Consider the following 15,531-nt stretch of genomic DNA (forward strand, 5'->3'; position numbering starts at 1 on the left):
ACACGACTGATGCACAAATGTATAAAAATAAGCATGTCAATGTACAAGTTATGTACAATGTAAATAATAAGTTAGAAATGTGTGTAGATGACATTCCATATTCACTGGCAAGCATAAGATCCTGATACTGATTTTCAACATTACATATATCCCAATATGGGAGAACACCTGAGAAAACAACACTGTGAAGCTGACATTGAATACGACTGCACAATGATGTGCCAAATGCTATAACACAGGTGTGTGCAGTACAGACTGTGAGTCAACATGGCACTACTCACCTGCACAGACAAACTGCAAAGCTGCAGGGCAACATAGGTCTGAGTGATTCCACGCATTAGTTTGAGTGACATTTTACTTCCCTGAAAACTTGATTCTCTGTTTGCCTCGTGTTGCTGATTTATGAGAACCTGAGTGGTCATGCAGTTTAACCCTTTATCGGGTGAAGAACTATATTTGGTAACTTCAGTGGATATCAAAATGGGGTCCCCATGTCTCTCTGTGAGGTCGTAAAACCACATGGATTTGTAATATTTAGAGAAAAAAGTTGCAAATTTGCTAGATGAGAGTGGCAAATCTACAACAAAAAATCTTGCATATTTAAGAGATTTAAAGTGGCAAATCTGCGCAAAAAAGTCGCAGATTTACGAGAAAAAAGTGAAAAAAAACCCCCACTTTTTTCTTGCAGATTCACCACTTTAAATCTCATAAGTCTGTGCATTTTTTCTCGGGATTTGCCACTTTAATCTCGTAACCCCCCCCCCCCCTTGAATATCCTTCAATATTCTCTAGGGTTGAATTTTGGAATTTGCAAGTATTTCAATGAGTGTCCTTTCAAGGGTTAAAGGCAGGCAAAAATCTTGAACCTTGAATTTCTTAAGCAAAGAAACTGGATAAGTTGCTTGTGTCTTTGCTCTTCCAACACTAAACACTAAAAAAAGAAACTAAATCTGAGGGAAAATTATTTTGCTGTATGGACAGATAATTACACTTGACAAGATTTCTTAAATTAAGATTATTAAATCTAGAAATAAGCATGATGAACACTTAAAACAAGATAAACACTACTAAATCTAAAGTTTTTTTTATCTTGGTAAGAAACAAATAATTGTCAGTTAACTCTGCTCGGGCCAGTTCATCGCTGCTTGCAGCTTTAATTTATCTTGTTTTAAGAGTTAATTTCTTATTTTAAGCGTACAACATGCTTATTTCTAGATGTAACAATCTTAATTTAAGAAATCTTGTCAGGTGAAATTATCTGTCCATGCAGCAAGATCATTCCCCCTTAGATTTAGTGCATTTATCTTGTTTTTAGAAACACCTTCTTTGCAGTGCAGTGACCTCTGCTGTTTGTGTGCCTGTTTGCCATAAACTGCATGGCTTTTGAAATTTGAAATGCCTTTTGCACCTTTGAACAGTTTCAAACCAACCAAGTGTATGTAAACTATCGTGTAGGTAGAATGTTGCAGTCTCCAGCCATTTCACAGGTAGACAGAGATGCTCCCGTCACTCAGTTGTAGCAGGTGAAATGATGCTGTTTTAGGCACTCCTCGGAGTCTTCATCCTCCTCTTCCTCATCTTCACTGTCAGAGTCATCATAAAAGCTGATGGTTGCCTGAGTCGGGAAGTTCCTCAGCAAAGCCTCTCCATCACTGAACAGATAGTCAAATGACTTGGATTTGGGCCAGAACAGCCTGTTTGAGAGAGGAAGAACAAACTTATGTTATGTTTGCTCCAGGGGGTCATTAAGGCAGTGCAGAAAATCATGGGCTGCCCTCTTCCCTCTCTGGATGAACTGCAGCGTTCCCACTGCCTTAACCCTTTGATGCACAACATATAAACACCTTCGAATGCACAGCATGGGTCCAAAATGACACGCATTCAATCTTTTTTTTATTACAACAGATCATTATATCCATTTTTCCTTTTATACTTTATGAAGAAAAATATTTTTTGTATTATTACATGTGCATTGTGCATTAGAAGCTTAGTGATACACTAAATTAACAATTTGAGTATATGTGTAACTATGTTTGTCTTATTTTTAAGGTTTAACTTTAAAAGAGTTGTTAGAACCATCAGGTTACATTGGAAAATCACATATTTTAACATTTGAGACTTATTAGAGCCACCAAATAATACCAACAGCCATTATCTCACTGAACGGCGCTACCAAAGCATAGCTTTTGTGTTTTATATTTTATGACTGTGTATGTGTATGGGTGGGATATGTGTGGGGTGTGAGGTTTTTATGTACTTTTTTAAGTCCATAGTGACTTTTTACTTATTAATTGCTACTTTTGCACTGAACAAGGAATGCACTTCATTTCATTGTACCTGTTACAATGACAAATAAAGATATTATTATTATTATATTATATATTGAGACTCAGATTCTGTGTTCTCATGTCGCCCACTTCTACATTCTGTTAACAAATTAGCCCTCCCATTGTGTTTGGATCAAATATGACCCGTGTCAGGATCAATATATTCATAAATATTTGCCAGTTAAACCTAAACATAATTTCCAATTCTATTCATATGCAATTTGGCACAATCATGTAATGGAAAAACTTTATGGGCGACTTTGTATTTGACTGTAGACCGGACTAAAACACTGAAAGTTCTCAGAAACACAGCACTCTCTGATTGTGTACTTTAGCAGAAAGATGAACTCAACTGTGTCTTCACTTCAACTAAACTAAAACATGGTCTCATGTGGTTACCTGTAGGCTTCTGATGATAATCCAGCAGTAAAAACTGATAGGGTTTCCTTTTGTTTAGGGCCAAACAAATTAAATAAAGTAAATTAAATTAAAAGAAACAGATGTCTACTACATCTGTTTCTTTTAATCTAATTTACTGAATTAGAAAGAGAGAGGATCCTGACCTGACAGGGTGCTGCAAGGCCTGAAGTTTCCCATCTGACAGGAAGCAGCCTGGCACTTTGGGTCTGGAGGAAGGCTGATGGATTCAGAGACAAAGGGAGAGAGCATGTTTTTCACTGTTTGTTCTAAACATCAATCTTTTCCACATCAGTAATCAGAGCTAACTAATAAAACATGGTGGCTGTGGCTCAGTTGGTAGAGTTGGTTGGCCCCCAACTGAAGGGTTGGTGGTTCGACTGAACCCCAAATTGCTCCCGATGCTGTGTTCATCGGTGTGTGAATGAATTCCCAATGGTGGTCGGTGGGACCGTTTAGGGTAGCCTCTGCCATCAGTATGAATGTGTGTGTGAAAGGGTGAATGAGTCAGTCTGTAGTGTAAAGCGCTTTGAGTGGTCGCAAAGCGACTAGAAAAGCGCTATATAAGTGCAGGTCCATTTACCATTTACCATTACCATTACCATTGCCTCACCATTATGTAGAATATGTTTATAGAGATTACACCTCTGCTATCACAACTGCCTTCACCCAACAACCCAACCTGTGACCTGTAGAAACACCTTTAAAGATACCATTTGGTCTCTTACTAAAAATATTTCAATTTGCACTCAGAGAAGAGCAACACTACACTACAGATTACATATATCCCCTCACAACAGGCGTTTCTTCAACAGCGCTCTCTCCCCTCTGTGTCTCAAGTGTAAAACTGAAGTGGGAACTTTAACTCATTGTTTCTGGTATTGTCATAAACTTCAAAAATATTGGGCTGAAATTATAAGTGAAATGGAGAGAATTTTTCATATTAATATAGAAATGGACCCCATTTCCCTGATTCTAGGTCTTCCAAGTGACTATTTGAAAACAGCAGTCAACAAAGACTGTATAATATTCTAACGTTTGCAGCTAGGAAAAATATACTTTTGCAGTGGGTCAGTGACAAGGTTCCTTCTGTCTGTGTTTAGCAAAAAATCATTTTTGATCTGATCCCTTTAGAACAGTGATTTCCAACCTGGGGGTCCGACCCCCCCAAGGAGGAGCCAAAGATGCGGCCCCTGGGCCTCCAGTTGCCCATCCCCGATATAAGTGTAAATTTAACCTCTTAAAACCGAAAGTCCACACAAACTTGGTGTCCCGTGAAAGCAGAAAATACACTGATTACAAAGATAGGTGTCACATCACTGTGCAGCGAAATCTCAGCGAGCTAGCCCCCCCCCAAAATCAGTTCTACAGAGTGTGGCGCCCATTTTTGGACTATATCGGACTTTCCTCCACTCTATTAAAGGGACTGATGTGCATTTGAAGGACATTCGTGTAATGTAAGACTGATCCACCATCTCGTGTATAATGCCATATGTCCATCTCTTATGTAAGAGGTTTCATGTTTTGTGTTTGTTTTGTTGTGTGTCTAGTTTTGTAGACATTATCTGTTTTGTTGAATGGAAACAAAAACTGCAATAAAAACAACGAAGAAAAAAAAGAAACACTTTTTAAGCAGCACTGTTCTATAGCGTGGAGATGACATTTAAACAACCTTTAAAATGGGACTCTCATATAGCAATCCATATCATATGACAATTATAACGGTAACACATCACAGGCTGAGGCAGCAATGAGCTGCTACGGTGCTCAGCATGTGAAGGGAGCACCTATGTGACAAAGTGTGCACTCTTCAGAGGGATTGTAGTTAGTTCCTCTCAGCCATTCTCCTCCCAGAGGTGTTTGATTTGACATCTTCTCCAGAGAAGCAGGAAGCAGTACATATTTTAGGGGAGTGCTGCATCCCTCTCATGACCATTCAAGTCTTACTGAAAAAATAAAAAAGCAATTTCTTAAAAATAATAACTAATCAATTGAGTTTACTAACATTACGTGGCAAAGAGAAAAGACTGTATTATACTTTTGGTTTATTTCCGATCCAGCCTATGTTGGAATTGATTGATCATTTGGCAGCAGACTGGTGTTAATTTCTCACCCTGGTGTTACTCTGTGCGTCTGCATGCATTAGTGGGCTCGGGCAGAAAGACAACAGCCATGTACCTTCGTGTCACATTGTGTGTCCCCTCTATAGAAGTGTCATCAACAAATATTAGAACTATATGCACAGCTCATTACCCTGGTGTCTCACTCAGTCAGATCCTTTTTGCTAATTTAATTTGGGAAAATTGTGAACAATAGACTTGCAGCCTTTACACTGCCCCGTGGAGTAAAATGTGTTCCAGAGCAAGGTTATAATAGTTTTGGATTTTTCATTAGTTTTAGTTTTAATTTCGTTGTGAATTTTTGTTTCCAAATTCAGTTAGTTTTAATTACTTTTTAGAGTGAGCTTGCTTGTTTTAGTGTAGTTTTTAGTTTTTGAAAATGCTTAGTTTTAGTTTAGTTTTCATTGGTTTTAGTGTTTGTTTTAGTTTTTTTTGTAATGGGCTATTTGTTGGGTGCCAGATTCAAAGAGGTCATAATACATTTTGCCTTTATTTCCTTTGGCTTATCTACTGTATCTTACCTCCAATTAGTTTATTAACTCTTACAGTTCCAGGTGTTTTGAATTTTGGTTTGAGTGTAGACATCCCAGTCTTAATAAACATATTTACCATGTGTTCCTGCCTGTTCACTAACAGAATCCTCTTTATAATAGAAACACTGGATTATGTATGAAAAAAGTTGACAAAGACGAAAAGAAGGATATTTTCACTTTAATTTTAGTTAGTTTTAGTTCGTTTTTGTAACCACACAATACAGTTTCGTTATTTCGTTAGTCTTTGTTAACTATAATAACCTTGTTCCAGAGTCGTGCAGAATCCTGTGTTGGCACCCCTGCAGCAACATGTTTTTTCACACAGGGTTCAAGTCAGTTTGAATGTGACATGGGGAAACAACGCCTCCCTGTTTTTCTGTCCTGCCGCTAATGATGAGCCCCACACGACTGACTACCTCAATTGCACAGAAAAGTATGACCATGCATCAATGCATCATTTGACATTTTGTTTTGTTAACTTTGTCAGAATATACCAGCTGATATTTAAATGTTAAACAAAACACTAACTGTATGTGAACGGTTGATCTTAGGTCACTAGAATGTGTAACTTACACAGGACAGCTTGCTCTGTGGGCACCGCTTCGGTCCATCCCTGCCGCTGGATAACCACGGTCTCCACAGTGAAGTCTGGCTGCAAGGAAGGGGAAACATGAGGTTCATTAAATCCTAAGCCTACAAATATAAGTTTACTTGAAGTCATAATTGCAGTGGAAATGATAGTAGGCCACTGTAAAACTAGCTCAGACACTGTTATACTCATCCATCTGTGATACTACCTGCACATCTTGTTAATATTTTGATTATTTATTTATTTAGTTTATATGAGGATTTCCAGTCAGGATTTAGAACTCATCATAGCACAGAAACAGCACTGGTAAAAATTACCTTTTTACTGCTTCGGACAAAGGACTTGTCTCTGTCCTTGTCTTACTAGATCTGAGTGCTGCATTTGATACAATTGACCATCGTATCCTATTACACAGACTGGAACATGTAATTGGCATTAGAGGAACGGCACTGGGCTGGTTTAAATCGTACTTATCAGATCATTCCCAGTTTGTTCATGTGAACAATGAGTCCTTAAAAGTAATTTTGGAGCCAGAGCCTTCAGTTATCAAGCTCCTCTCCTGTGGAATCATCTCTCATTCTCAGTTCGGGATGCAGACTCCCTCTCTTTATGTAAGAGTAAATCGACATCTATTGCACGTCTGTCCGTCCTGGGAGATGGATCCCTCCTCTGTCTCTGTCTCCCTCCTCGGTTTCTTCTTCTTTTTCCCCTGCTAAAAGAGTTTTTTGAGGAGTTTTTCCCTGGCCGATGTGAGGGTTTAAGGACAGAGGGTGTCATACCATGTACAGTCTGTAAAGCCCTTTGAGGCAAATCTGTGATTTGTGATTTTGGGCTATATAAATAAAATTGACTTGACTTGACTTATTTAAATTCAAGACTCCAGCAGGAAGATCCATTATAAAACAAAGACCCAATCAGGCTTTTGTTGATGACTATAGTCCTACATTATGTTATATAAGCTTTTATGCCTACATCATTCTATCTTTGACTTTGGTAAACCCCTCTTCATTTTGCTGAGGAACTTCCCCTCCAGGCGTTGGACTCCTATAAGTATTCGCTTTGCGCAGTGTTCCTTTAAACTCCATTGTTAAATTCTTTCTGCTTTAAACATATCTGGGTCATCCTAACCTGTCCTAGAGCTCCTGGCTGTTAAAGGAAGCTTGTTCCCGCTGCAGGTCGCAGGTTAACGTGGCTCGTGTTAACTGTTATCAACTGTTATCAACCAGTTTCACTCTGGTGTAGCAGCGCTTTGTAGGACTATTATTCAACAAATGATTTAACTATTATAATTTCAAACTTAATTGCAGACTCCAACGTCCACAATCACATACAGTACATAAAACAAACATAAAGTGTAAAAGGCGTTATATCACATAATATTAAAAAAGTGCTTATGCAAATTCATTACGAAGGCATCTAATAAATAGCAGCAGTAAAAAATGGCATATAAAAACAGTGCTTATACACTTCCTATAAAAGACACAAATACCAGTGGTTCCACATACAGGACTGGTATCTAACAGAACTACACCTTGGATTGGTCAACTGTATTATAAGATTATTCTGGGACCCCTGTAGTCTACATATAAACTCAAACATCAGTGTTCTCAGGGTGGCCTGGAAGGTGTTTATTCCTAAATCACAAAAAAGCTTGCTGCCACTACTTTTTTACGATTCTGAGACGGTCATTATACGCAACCTGGAGTTTGTGCAAGCTCTCTTTCTTATAGCGCACCCAGAGGGGGGTGCAGAGGGACAGAGGGGTGCAGTAAGCTCTGAACAAGTTCACCACAGCAGTAGTGACATTTTCTCACTAACATATTGGCTTGGACATACAGCATTCTTCTCTGTCTAAGCATGTCAGCATCATCCTCCATCAGACAAACATGAAACTACTATTGATTAAATAGAGGTGTGTCGGACAAGGAGCGTCATAGTGGGAGGAAAAGTGGGAATGACTACCCAGGGGAGCAAGGTAATAACAGTTTTGGATTTTTCGTCAGTTTTAGTTTTAATTTCGTTGTGAATTGTTGTTTTCAAATTCAGTTAGTTTAAATTAGTTTTTAGAGTGAGTTTGCTAGTTTTAGTTTAGTTTCTGCTGCATATCCGGTCATCAAAAACTTTGGACAATTTTAAATCTTCTCTTAAGACAAATTTTTTCTCCCAGGCTTTCGAACCTGTGTGAGAAGAAAGTTGTTTCTGTATGTTGTATTGCACATCTCATGTAAAGCAGCCCATAAAGCAAGAATACACACACTCAGCAGTGGAGAAATAGAAACACTAGATTATGTATGAAAAAAGTTGACAAAGATGAAAACGAAGGACATTTTCACTATAATTTCAGTTAGTTTTGTAACCACACAATACAGTTTCAGTTAGTTATCGTTTTTTTTTTTAAACTTTTGTTTTTATTTCAGTTAATGAAAAAAAAAATTATATTCTAGTTTTCATTATTTCGTTAACTATAATAACCTTGGTGGGGAGGGTGCCTTCATGTGCCTAAATTGAAAATATGATTTTGATTTGCATTTTTTTTTCACTCTTATTAAGAGTGTTAACTAAAATTGACTGAAATAAATAAACAAACATTCAGAATTACTTTCTGAAAAAACGTGGAGTCTCTCAGAAGCCCTTCTTAATATGCAAAATAGTTTAGTCCGCCCTAGTCAGTCAGAGCTGAGTGAGTCCAGAGAGTCTGGCAGAGTCAGGAAAATAGAAGAAAGCAGGCTGAGGGAAAACAGCTTTTAACTAGTAACTTTCCAAAGAAAGGTGAGCACATTTTTTCACAGTTTAAGAATGATTTAGGCTAATAACAGCAATTCAGATTTAAGGCAGTCAGCCAGCAGGAGACTAGCTTAGACTATATTTGCATTTTATTATACTCATACTTTTAAAAATTACTCAGCATCATAGGTACGTTTTTTAAAACTCTTGTTTTTATTTTTATTTCGGGAAACGAAAATGTTTTTTTAATTCTAGTTTTGGATTTTTCATATTTCATTGTCTGATCTATGTCAGCCCCAATAAGTTTATTAAGTCATAAAACCAAACAGATGAAATAGATTTCAAATCAACCAAAAAGGTTTACGTATGAAAAAAGTTGACAAAAACCAAGGACATTTTCACTATAATTTTAGTTAGTTTGAGTTTGTTTTGTAACCACAAAATACAGTTTCAGTTAGTTATTGTTTTAATAACAACTCTCGTTTTCATTTTTATTATTCATTTTTTTTGTAAACGAAAATGTTTTTTCAATTCTAGTTTTGGATTTTTCATTAGTTTTAGTTTTAATTTCGTTGTCAATTTTTGTTTTCAAATTCAGTTAGTTTTAATTAGTTTTTAGAGTGAGTTTGCTAGTTTTAATTAGTTTTTATTTTTGGAAAATGCTTAGTTTTAGTTTAGTTTTTATTAGTTTTAGTGTTGGTTTTAGTTTTTTTGTAATAGGGTATTTGTTGGGTGCCAGATTCAATAAGGTCACATTAAATGTTCCTTTATTTCCTTTGTCTGATCCATCTCAGCCCCAATAAGGTTATTAAGTCATAAAACCAGATGAAAAGGTTTATGTATGAAAAAAGTTGACAAAGACGAAAATGAAGGACATTTTCACTATCATTTTAGTTTTAGTTCGTTTTGTTACCACAAAATACCATTTCAGTTAGTTATCGTTTTTTAAAAACTCAACCAAAATGTTTTTTCAATTCTAGTTTTCGTTATTTTGTTAGTTTTCGTTAACTATAATAACTGGTATGTAGCGTGAAGCTCAAACGTGATGAGTATAGAAATTAGCTAAGAGTTATGTTGTGTTTTATTATTATTATATTTAAAAAATATATAAAAATAAAAAACATCAGTCAAATGGCTCAATTAATTTAGTTAGGCTACTTTTGCTGTTTCATGGCTTTCCACAACCAGAAATGAAATGCTTGTCAAACAAGGTTTATGTATGAAAAAAGTTGACAAAGAAGAAAACGAAGGACATTTTCACTATAATTTTAGTTTTAGTTAGTTTTAGTTATTGTTTTTTTTTTTTTAAATACTCGTTTTTATTTTTATTTCAGTTAACGAAAATGTGTTTTCAATTCTAGTTTCCGTTATTTTGTTAGTTTTCGTTAAGTATAATAACCTTGGTGTGTGGTGGTGATGGGGCCCAATGAGCTGTCTTTTCTTGGGGCCCAGAATTCCTTGCGACGCCCCTGGCGACCAGCGCCATAGTCTAACGTTACCCTGAAGCTACAGCAGCTGAAATGTTTCTCTTTCAGCAGCTCCATGTGGAGCCCAGTGTACCGTGTATGCTGCAGTGAGAGCGGTCCTACCTGCCGTGTGTGTCCGGGCTGCGGCTCACTGTGCGGGGGGACGGCTGCCTGACCACCGAGCAGCCGGAATCCATCTTCCACCTCTTCTCCTGGACAAATCCTTCCGAAATATTCTTTTCTTTTAAAGTAGATCTTGTCCCTTGTGTAAAAACTGCAGGTATAATCCAAAGCAGCCGGAACAAACGCTGTGAGATAGTGGCGGTGGAGTGACAGACGGCCGCAGCGCTGCAGCCTTATAAAGCTGCTGGAGGTGGAGGGAGGGACCGCTGGGACTAGTGATGGACTGATGCTGCACCTCCTCCACTTATCATTCTAATCAGGAGGAAGAAAATTAGTGCGCGATGATCCAATTCAAATAACTTTATTTTTCCGTTAGGAACTTCACATGTGGAGGAGCAGCAACAATACAACAATACATACAATAAACAATAAACAAACACACATACACACGCACGCGCACACACACAGTTTGTGTAGTTTTATTATTTAGTATTTTTTCTGCTTTTTTGTGTGTATAAATGGTAAAAAAATAATAATAATAATAATAATAATAATAATAAAACGGTACATTTCCATAAAAACCTGTGTCTTTTGTTTGTATTTTCAGTTCCTGGCAGCTTTATATGTGATGCATGTGATTTAAGGACAGACTGAAAGATGCTAAACAGAGACAGAAATGAATGCATAGGAAGTTGACAAATTTGAACCAAAATCTCCTGGACTTCAGAGGTTTAAAAGCTGATATCTGGACAGTTTCCAGGGTTTTGTTGATAATGATTTTGGTTATTATCAAGAAAACCCTGGAAACTGTTAGATAGATAGATAGATAGATAGATAGATAGATAGATAGATAGATAGATAGATAGATAGATAGATAGATAGATAGTGTTGTTTCACCAGTCTCATTTTCTTCTTATTTATTTGTGAGGCTCCCTGCTGCTTTTCTCACAAATGGTGTCTAACTTTTCTCCTCGTTGTTTTCTCAGACAACCTGGCGCTTTGACAGTTCTCACCGCCCTCCCGCACACACACACACACACACACACACGGAATTCTCATTGTCACTTTTCTTATCGCAAATGAAGAAAATGGATTTTTGAATGACACGTGCTACTCAACTGCTGTCTTTGCATTATCAGTTCATTATCGTATTGCTAGAGCTAAGTTGACTTACAAGTGACGCACTGATGGCGTGTGCTGCGGGTGTGAGGATCTCCATCAATCTAATGGGCGCTAATGTGCCTTAATGGCCCGTTCAGAGCTGTCAGGGGCCAGCAGGAGCCCCGGGACGCCCCGCCGAGAGCCAGGGAGGAGAGGAGTGGCGCAACTGGCACAAATGGGCCTGGTGATAATGGAGATACCAGTAAGCACAAATGCACGCTCCTCCAGTCAAATCCTCTGTTTATACAAGGGGCTTAACTTGCACAGCTGTGAGGGAACACAAGGATCTGATTTAAAGCAGACACTATTCTGTATTAAATTTAATATTTTAAGATAAAAAGATAATGACATGATATACCTACAGGACAGCACAGAATAGAAGTATGTTGCAAAGTTATAATAGTTTTGGATTTTTCAGTTTTAGTTTTAATTTCGTTGTCATTTTTTCTTTTCAAATTCACTTAGTTTTATTCAGTTTTTAGAGTGAGTTTGCTAGTTTTAATTAGTTTTTATTTTTGGGAAAATGCTTAGTTTTAGTTTAGTTTTTATTAGTTTTAGTGTTAGTGTTAGTTTTTTGTTTGTTTTTGTAATGGGGTAGGCCTATATGTTGGGTGCCAGATTCAATAAGATCACAATAAATGTTTCCTTTATTTTCTTTGTCTAGTTGACAAAGATGAAACAGAAGGACATTTTCACTATAATTTTAGTTTTAGTTAGTTTTGTTACCACAAAATACAGTTTCAGTTAGTTATCATTTTTTAAAAACTTGTTTTTTATTTTCATTTCAGTTAAAGTTTTCATTAACTATAATAACCTTGGTACGTAGAAGCTCAGACGTGATGAGTATAGAAATCTGCTAAGAGTTGCACCAAGCCAATATTTGTGTTTTATTATTATTATTATTATTATATTAAAAAATAAATTAAAAAAACATCAGTCAAATGGCTCAATTAATTTAGTTATGATACTTTTGCTGTTTCATGGCTTTCCACAACCAGAAATGAAATGCTTGTCAAACATGAATTGAACAGAATCTGTAATGAGCAACAACAAAAGAAAGAGCTTCCAAGTAGTTTAAGCTCAATTAGTGTGTAATTTGAACTTTTCAATTCTGTTTTTATGTTATTATGAATAGGCCTACTGATGCACACTGATATCCATACAGATCCAAACTGCTATATAGTATAGTATAGTAAAGTATATCATGGGGCAGAGATGTTTAGGAGTTTAATGGAGGCAAAAGTAAAAAAAAAAAAAAATACCCATCTCTTTCAGGCAGATAAAAATCACCAAAGCTTTGGACTTTGTCAGCAACATCATGAATCCAAAATACCTCAGCTCAGTTGGCCTGTTTAGTCTTGTTCACACATGTGAAACCAGATAATTTACTATTCAGTGTAAAAACAAATAAAATATTAGCCTACATACGATTTGTGTAGTGCAAATGTTGATTTTTGTCCCTTTGATTTATTATCATACCATTTCTTGCATAATTGACTGCAGTTGGATTGATCAAATTAAAGTAAAATATTTGTCTTAATTAATAATAGACGGTATTTAGTGGGACCTCTGTAGGGTCATTAAATTATTAAATTATTATCCTAAGATCCCTAGATTGGAATCACTACAATGTGTCTTGTTTATAGTCCTGTCAGAGGTCCTGACCACTCTTTGACTTTGTACCAAATTGGACACCAACAGCAGCTCTTTGCACAAAGTTTGTTAAATCATCCAAATGCTCTGCCAAGAAAAACAAGGAATAGCTTACCCCTCCTCGTGTGTGTGAGTGTGTTTGTATAACCCCACTGTGTTCACATTTGCTGAAAGCACAGACAGGCCCTCCTCCCCTCCAGGAGCCACGACTGCTGCTAATTACGGACCAACTGCTCTTATCTTGTGTACATACTATCTTTTAGTGAGCCTCTACTGAATAAATCTTAGTTAAATCTTTGAGTGAAAATCATAGAAAAAATTCTCATTACGATATCAAGCCTGTCACATTGGGGAGTGTGTCTGTGTTCCTTCAGATTTCATGTGTCTTTCAAGTATTTTCTAAGAGTTTAGCTTAACCCTTGTCTCCTAAAAAAAACTATAACACCCATGGTCCTCAGGGGTCAAAAAGGACCCCATGACTTAAGACATGTAGAAAAAAATTATTAAAAACTTTTTTTATTCACCTTTTACGGCAACTCATGACCAAAAAATTGATATATATTTTTCATATTTTTTTCATTATTATTGGTCAATTTTAGTCAAATATACAAAATTAGGCCTGCATTCAAGAGAAAAAAGGTAATAAAAATCTGATTTTTTGTCAATAGTAATAGTGGAAAAAAAATTCTTGATGGGAATGCACAGAGTAGGTTATGTCAACTTATAGTGAAACTTATGTTTTAAAGGCATTCTTCATTTTTAGATTACAGCAAAAAAAAAGTAAAAAAAAAAAAAAAAGAAGTCACACCTGGTCAAAAAGGTCCCCATGGCATAGGACTGGTTTTAGGACATGTAGAAAAAAAATATTAACAACTTCTTTTATTCACCTTTTACGGCAACTTGAGACCAACACATTGATTTTTAATTTTTATATTTCTTTCATTACTTTTGGTCAGTTTTAGTCTAATATATACAAAATTAGGGCCTAATTTTCAAGTTTGACTGTGTGTGCATGCATTTGTGCTTTTGTGTGCTTGTCCTTGTGAGAAGATATGTACCTGTGAGTGTGTGTTTATCTGAGTGTGTGTGTGTGTGTGTCTATGACTGTGTGCCTGTGTGTGTGTGTGTGTTTGGGGTTGGGGGGAGGGGGTTCAGAGACATGTTTCGGTGTCTTCCCCAACTGAGGAAGACAGCGAGCAAGAGATTGAGGTCAAAACGTATATTTGCACATATTGTCCACTATGCATATAGAAACGTGCACACACTCACAAACACACACACACACACACACACACACACACACACACACACAGGCACACACAGTCACACACACACACACACACACACACTCACAGGTACACATGCACACAGTCAAACTTGAAAATGAGGCCTTAATTTTGTATATTTGACTACAATTGACCAATAATAATGAAAAAAATATGAAAATTATATATCAATGTGTTGGTCTTGACGTGCCGTAAAAGGTGAAAAAAAAGTTAGTAATAATTTTTTTCTACATGTCCTAAAACCAGTCTAATGTCATGGGGTCCTTTTTGACCATGGCTGTGATTTTTTAAAACTTTTTTTTGCTGTCATCTAAAAATGTATATTATTTTCAAAACATAACTTTCACTAAAAGTTGACATAACCTACTCTGTGCATTTCCATCAAGATATAACTATTGAAAAAAATATCCAGGTTTTATTAATTTTTTCTCTAGAAATGAGGCCTAATTTTGTATAATTTATTAAAATTAACAAATAATAATAGCCTGGGTATACCCAGACTGCCTTGCGCGCTCGAATTTCATTTCGAACTGCGGCGGAGTCTGGAAACCAGGAAGGATTCTTAGCCCTGTTTTAGGGATCCAATCACAGAGCGGGGAGGGACGACAAGACGATGACGCGTACTACTCGACAGCTGGAAGCTTGTAGTCTTGTAGTTTTCTTGCGGATCCAACATGGCTGCAGCAGACGCGAAGCTCTCTTTCGATCTCGCTGTAGACAGTGTTTTAAATAGTTTAGAGCGAAAGTTGACTTTAAAGGATGAACAACGTTTGGCATTACACTCCTTTATCACCAGGAAAGAGGATGTGTTTGCCCTGCTTCCGACAGGATTTGGCAAAAGCCTAATTTACCAAATAGCCCCGATGGTGGCTAAGCTAATGGGGCTTAGCGAGACCCCGGTCGTTGTGGTCGTCTCGCCCTGATGGAGGACCAGGTAAAGGAGGCAGCCCAACTCGGTATCTCCACGGCACAGCTGGGTCCCGAGCAGGCGAATGCTATCAAGAGTTGCCGATACCAGGTTCTGTTCGGCAGTCCCGAGGCCTGGCTGAGCCCCAAGTGGCAAGACATGCTATCCACCGAGTTATACAGGACCAACCTGATAGGCATCGTCGTGGACGAAGTCCACCTAACC

General features: G+C 37.2%; 1 protein-coding gene across 1 annotated transcript; it reads right to left on the reverse strand.

The window, feature by feature from the left end:
* Window positions 1-1,490: 1,490 nt before the first annotated feature.
* On the reverse strand, window positions 1,491-10,750 carry ripply1 (ripply transcriptional repressor 1). Its single transcript, XM_059352179.1, has 4 exons — window positions 10,300-10,750; window positions 5,971-6,049; window positions 2,891-2,964; window positions 1,491-1,694 (listed from the first exon to the last, which is right to left on the reverse strand). Exons 1-4 carry the CDS (start codon window positions 10,371-10,373, stop codon window positions 1,511-1,513), a joined length of 411 nt encoding a protein of 136 aa, XP_059208162.1. The 5' UTR covers window positions 10,374-10,750; the 3' UTR covers window positions 1,491-1,510.
* Between the last annotated feature and the right edge of the window lie 4,781 nt (window positions 10,751-15,531).

This window comes from Centropristis striata, chromosome 15 (genome assembly GCF_030273125.1).
Source record: "Centropristis striata isolate RG_2023a ecotype Rhode Island chromosome 15, C.striata_1.0, whole genome shotgun sequence".
Taxonomy (NCBI): Eukaryota; Metazoa; Chordata; class Actinopteri; order Perciformes; family Serranidae; genus Centropristis; species Centropristis striata.

Coding starts and splice junctions, on each gene's coding strand:
- ripply1 (XM_059352179.1), bottom strand. CDS start 10,373: ATGGATTCCGGCTGCTCGGTGGTCAGGCAGCCGTCCCCCCGCACAGTG. Junction 2,965..5,970: donor CACAGAGCAAGCTGTCCTGT/GTAAGTTACACA, acceptor TGAATCCATCAG/CCTTCCTCCAGACCCAAAGT. Junction 1,695..2,890: donor GCCTTGCAGCACCCTGTCAG/GTCAGGATCCTC, acceptor TCTCTCAAACAG/GCTGTTCTGGCCCAAATCCA.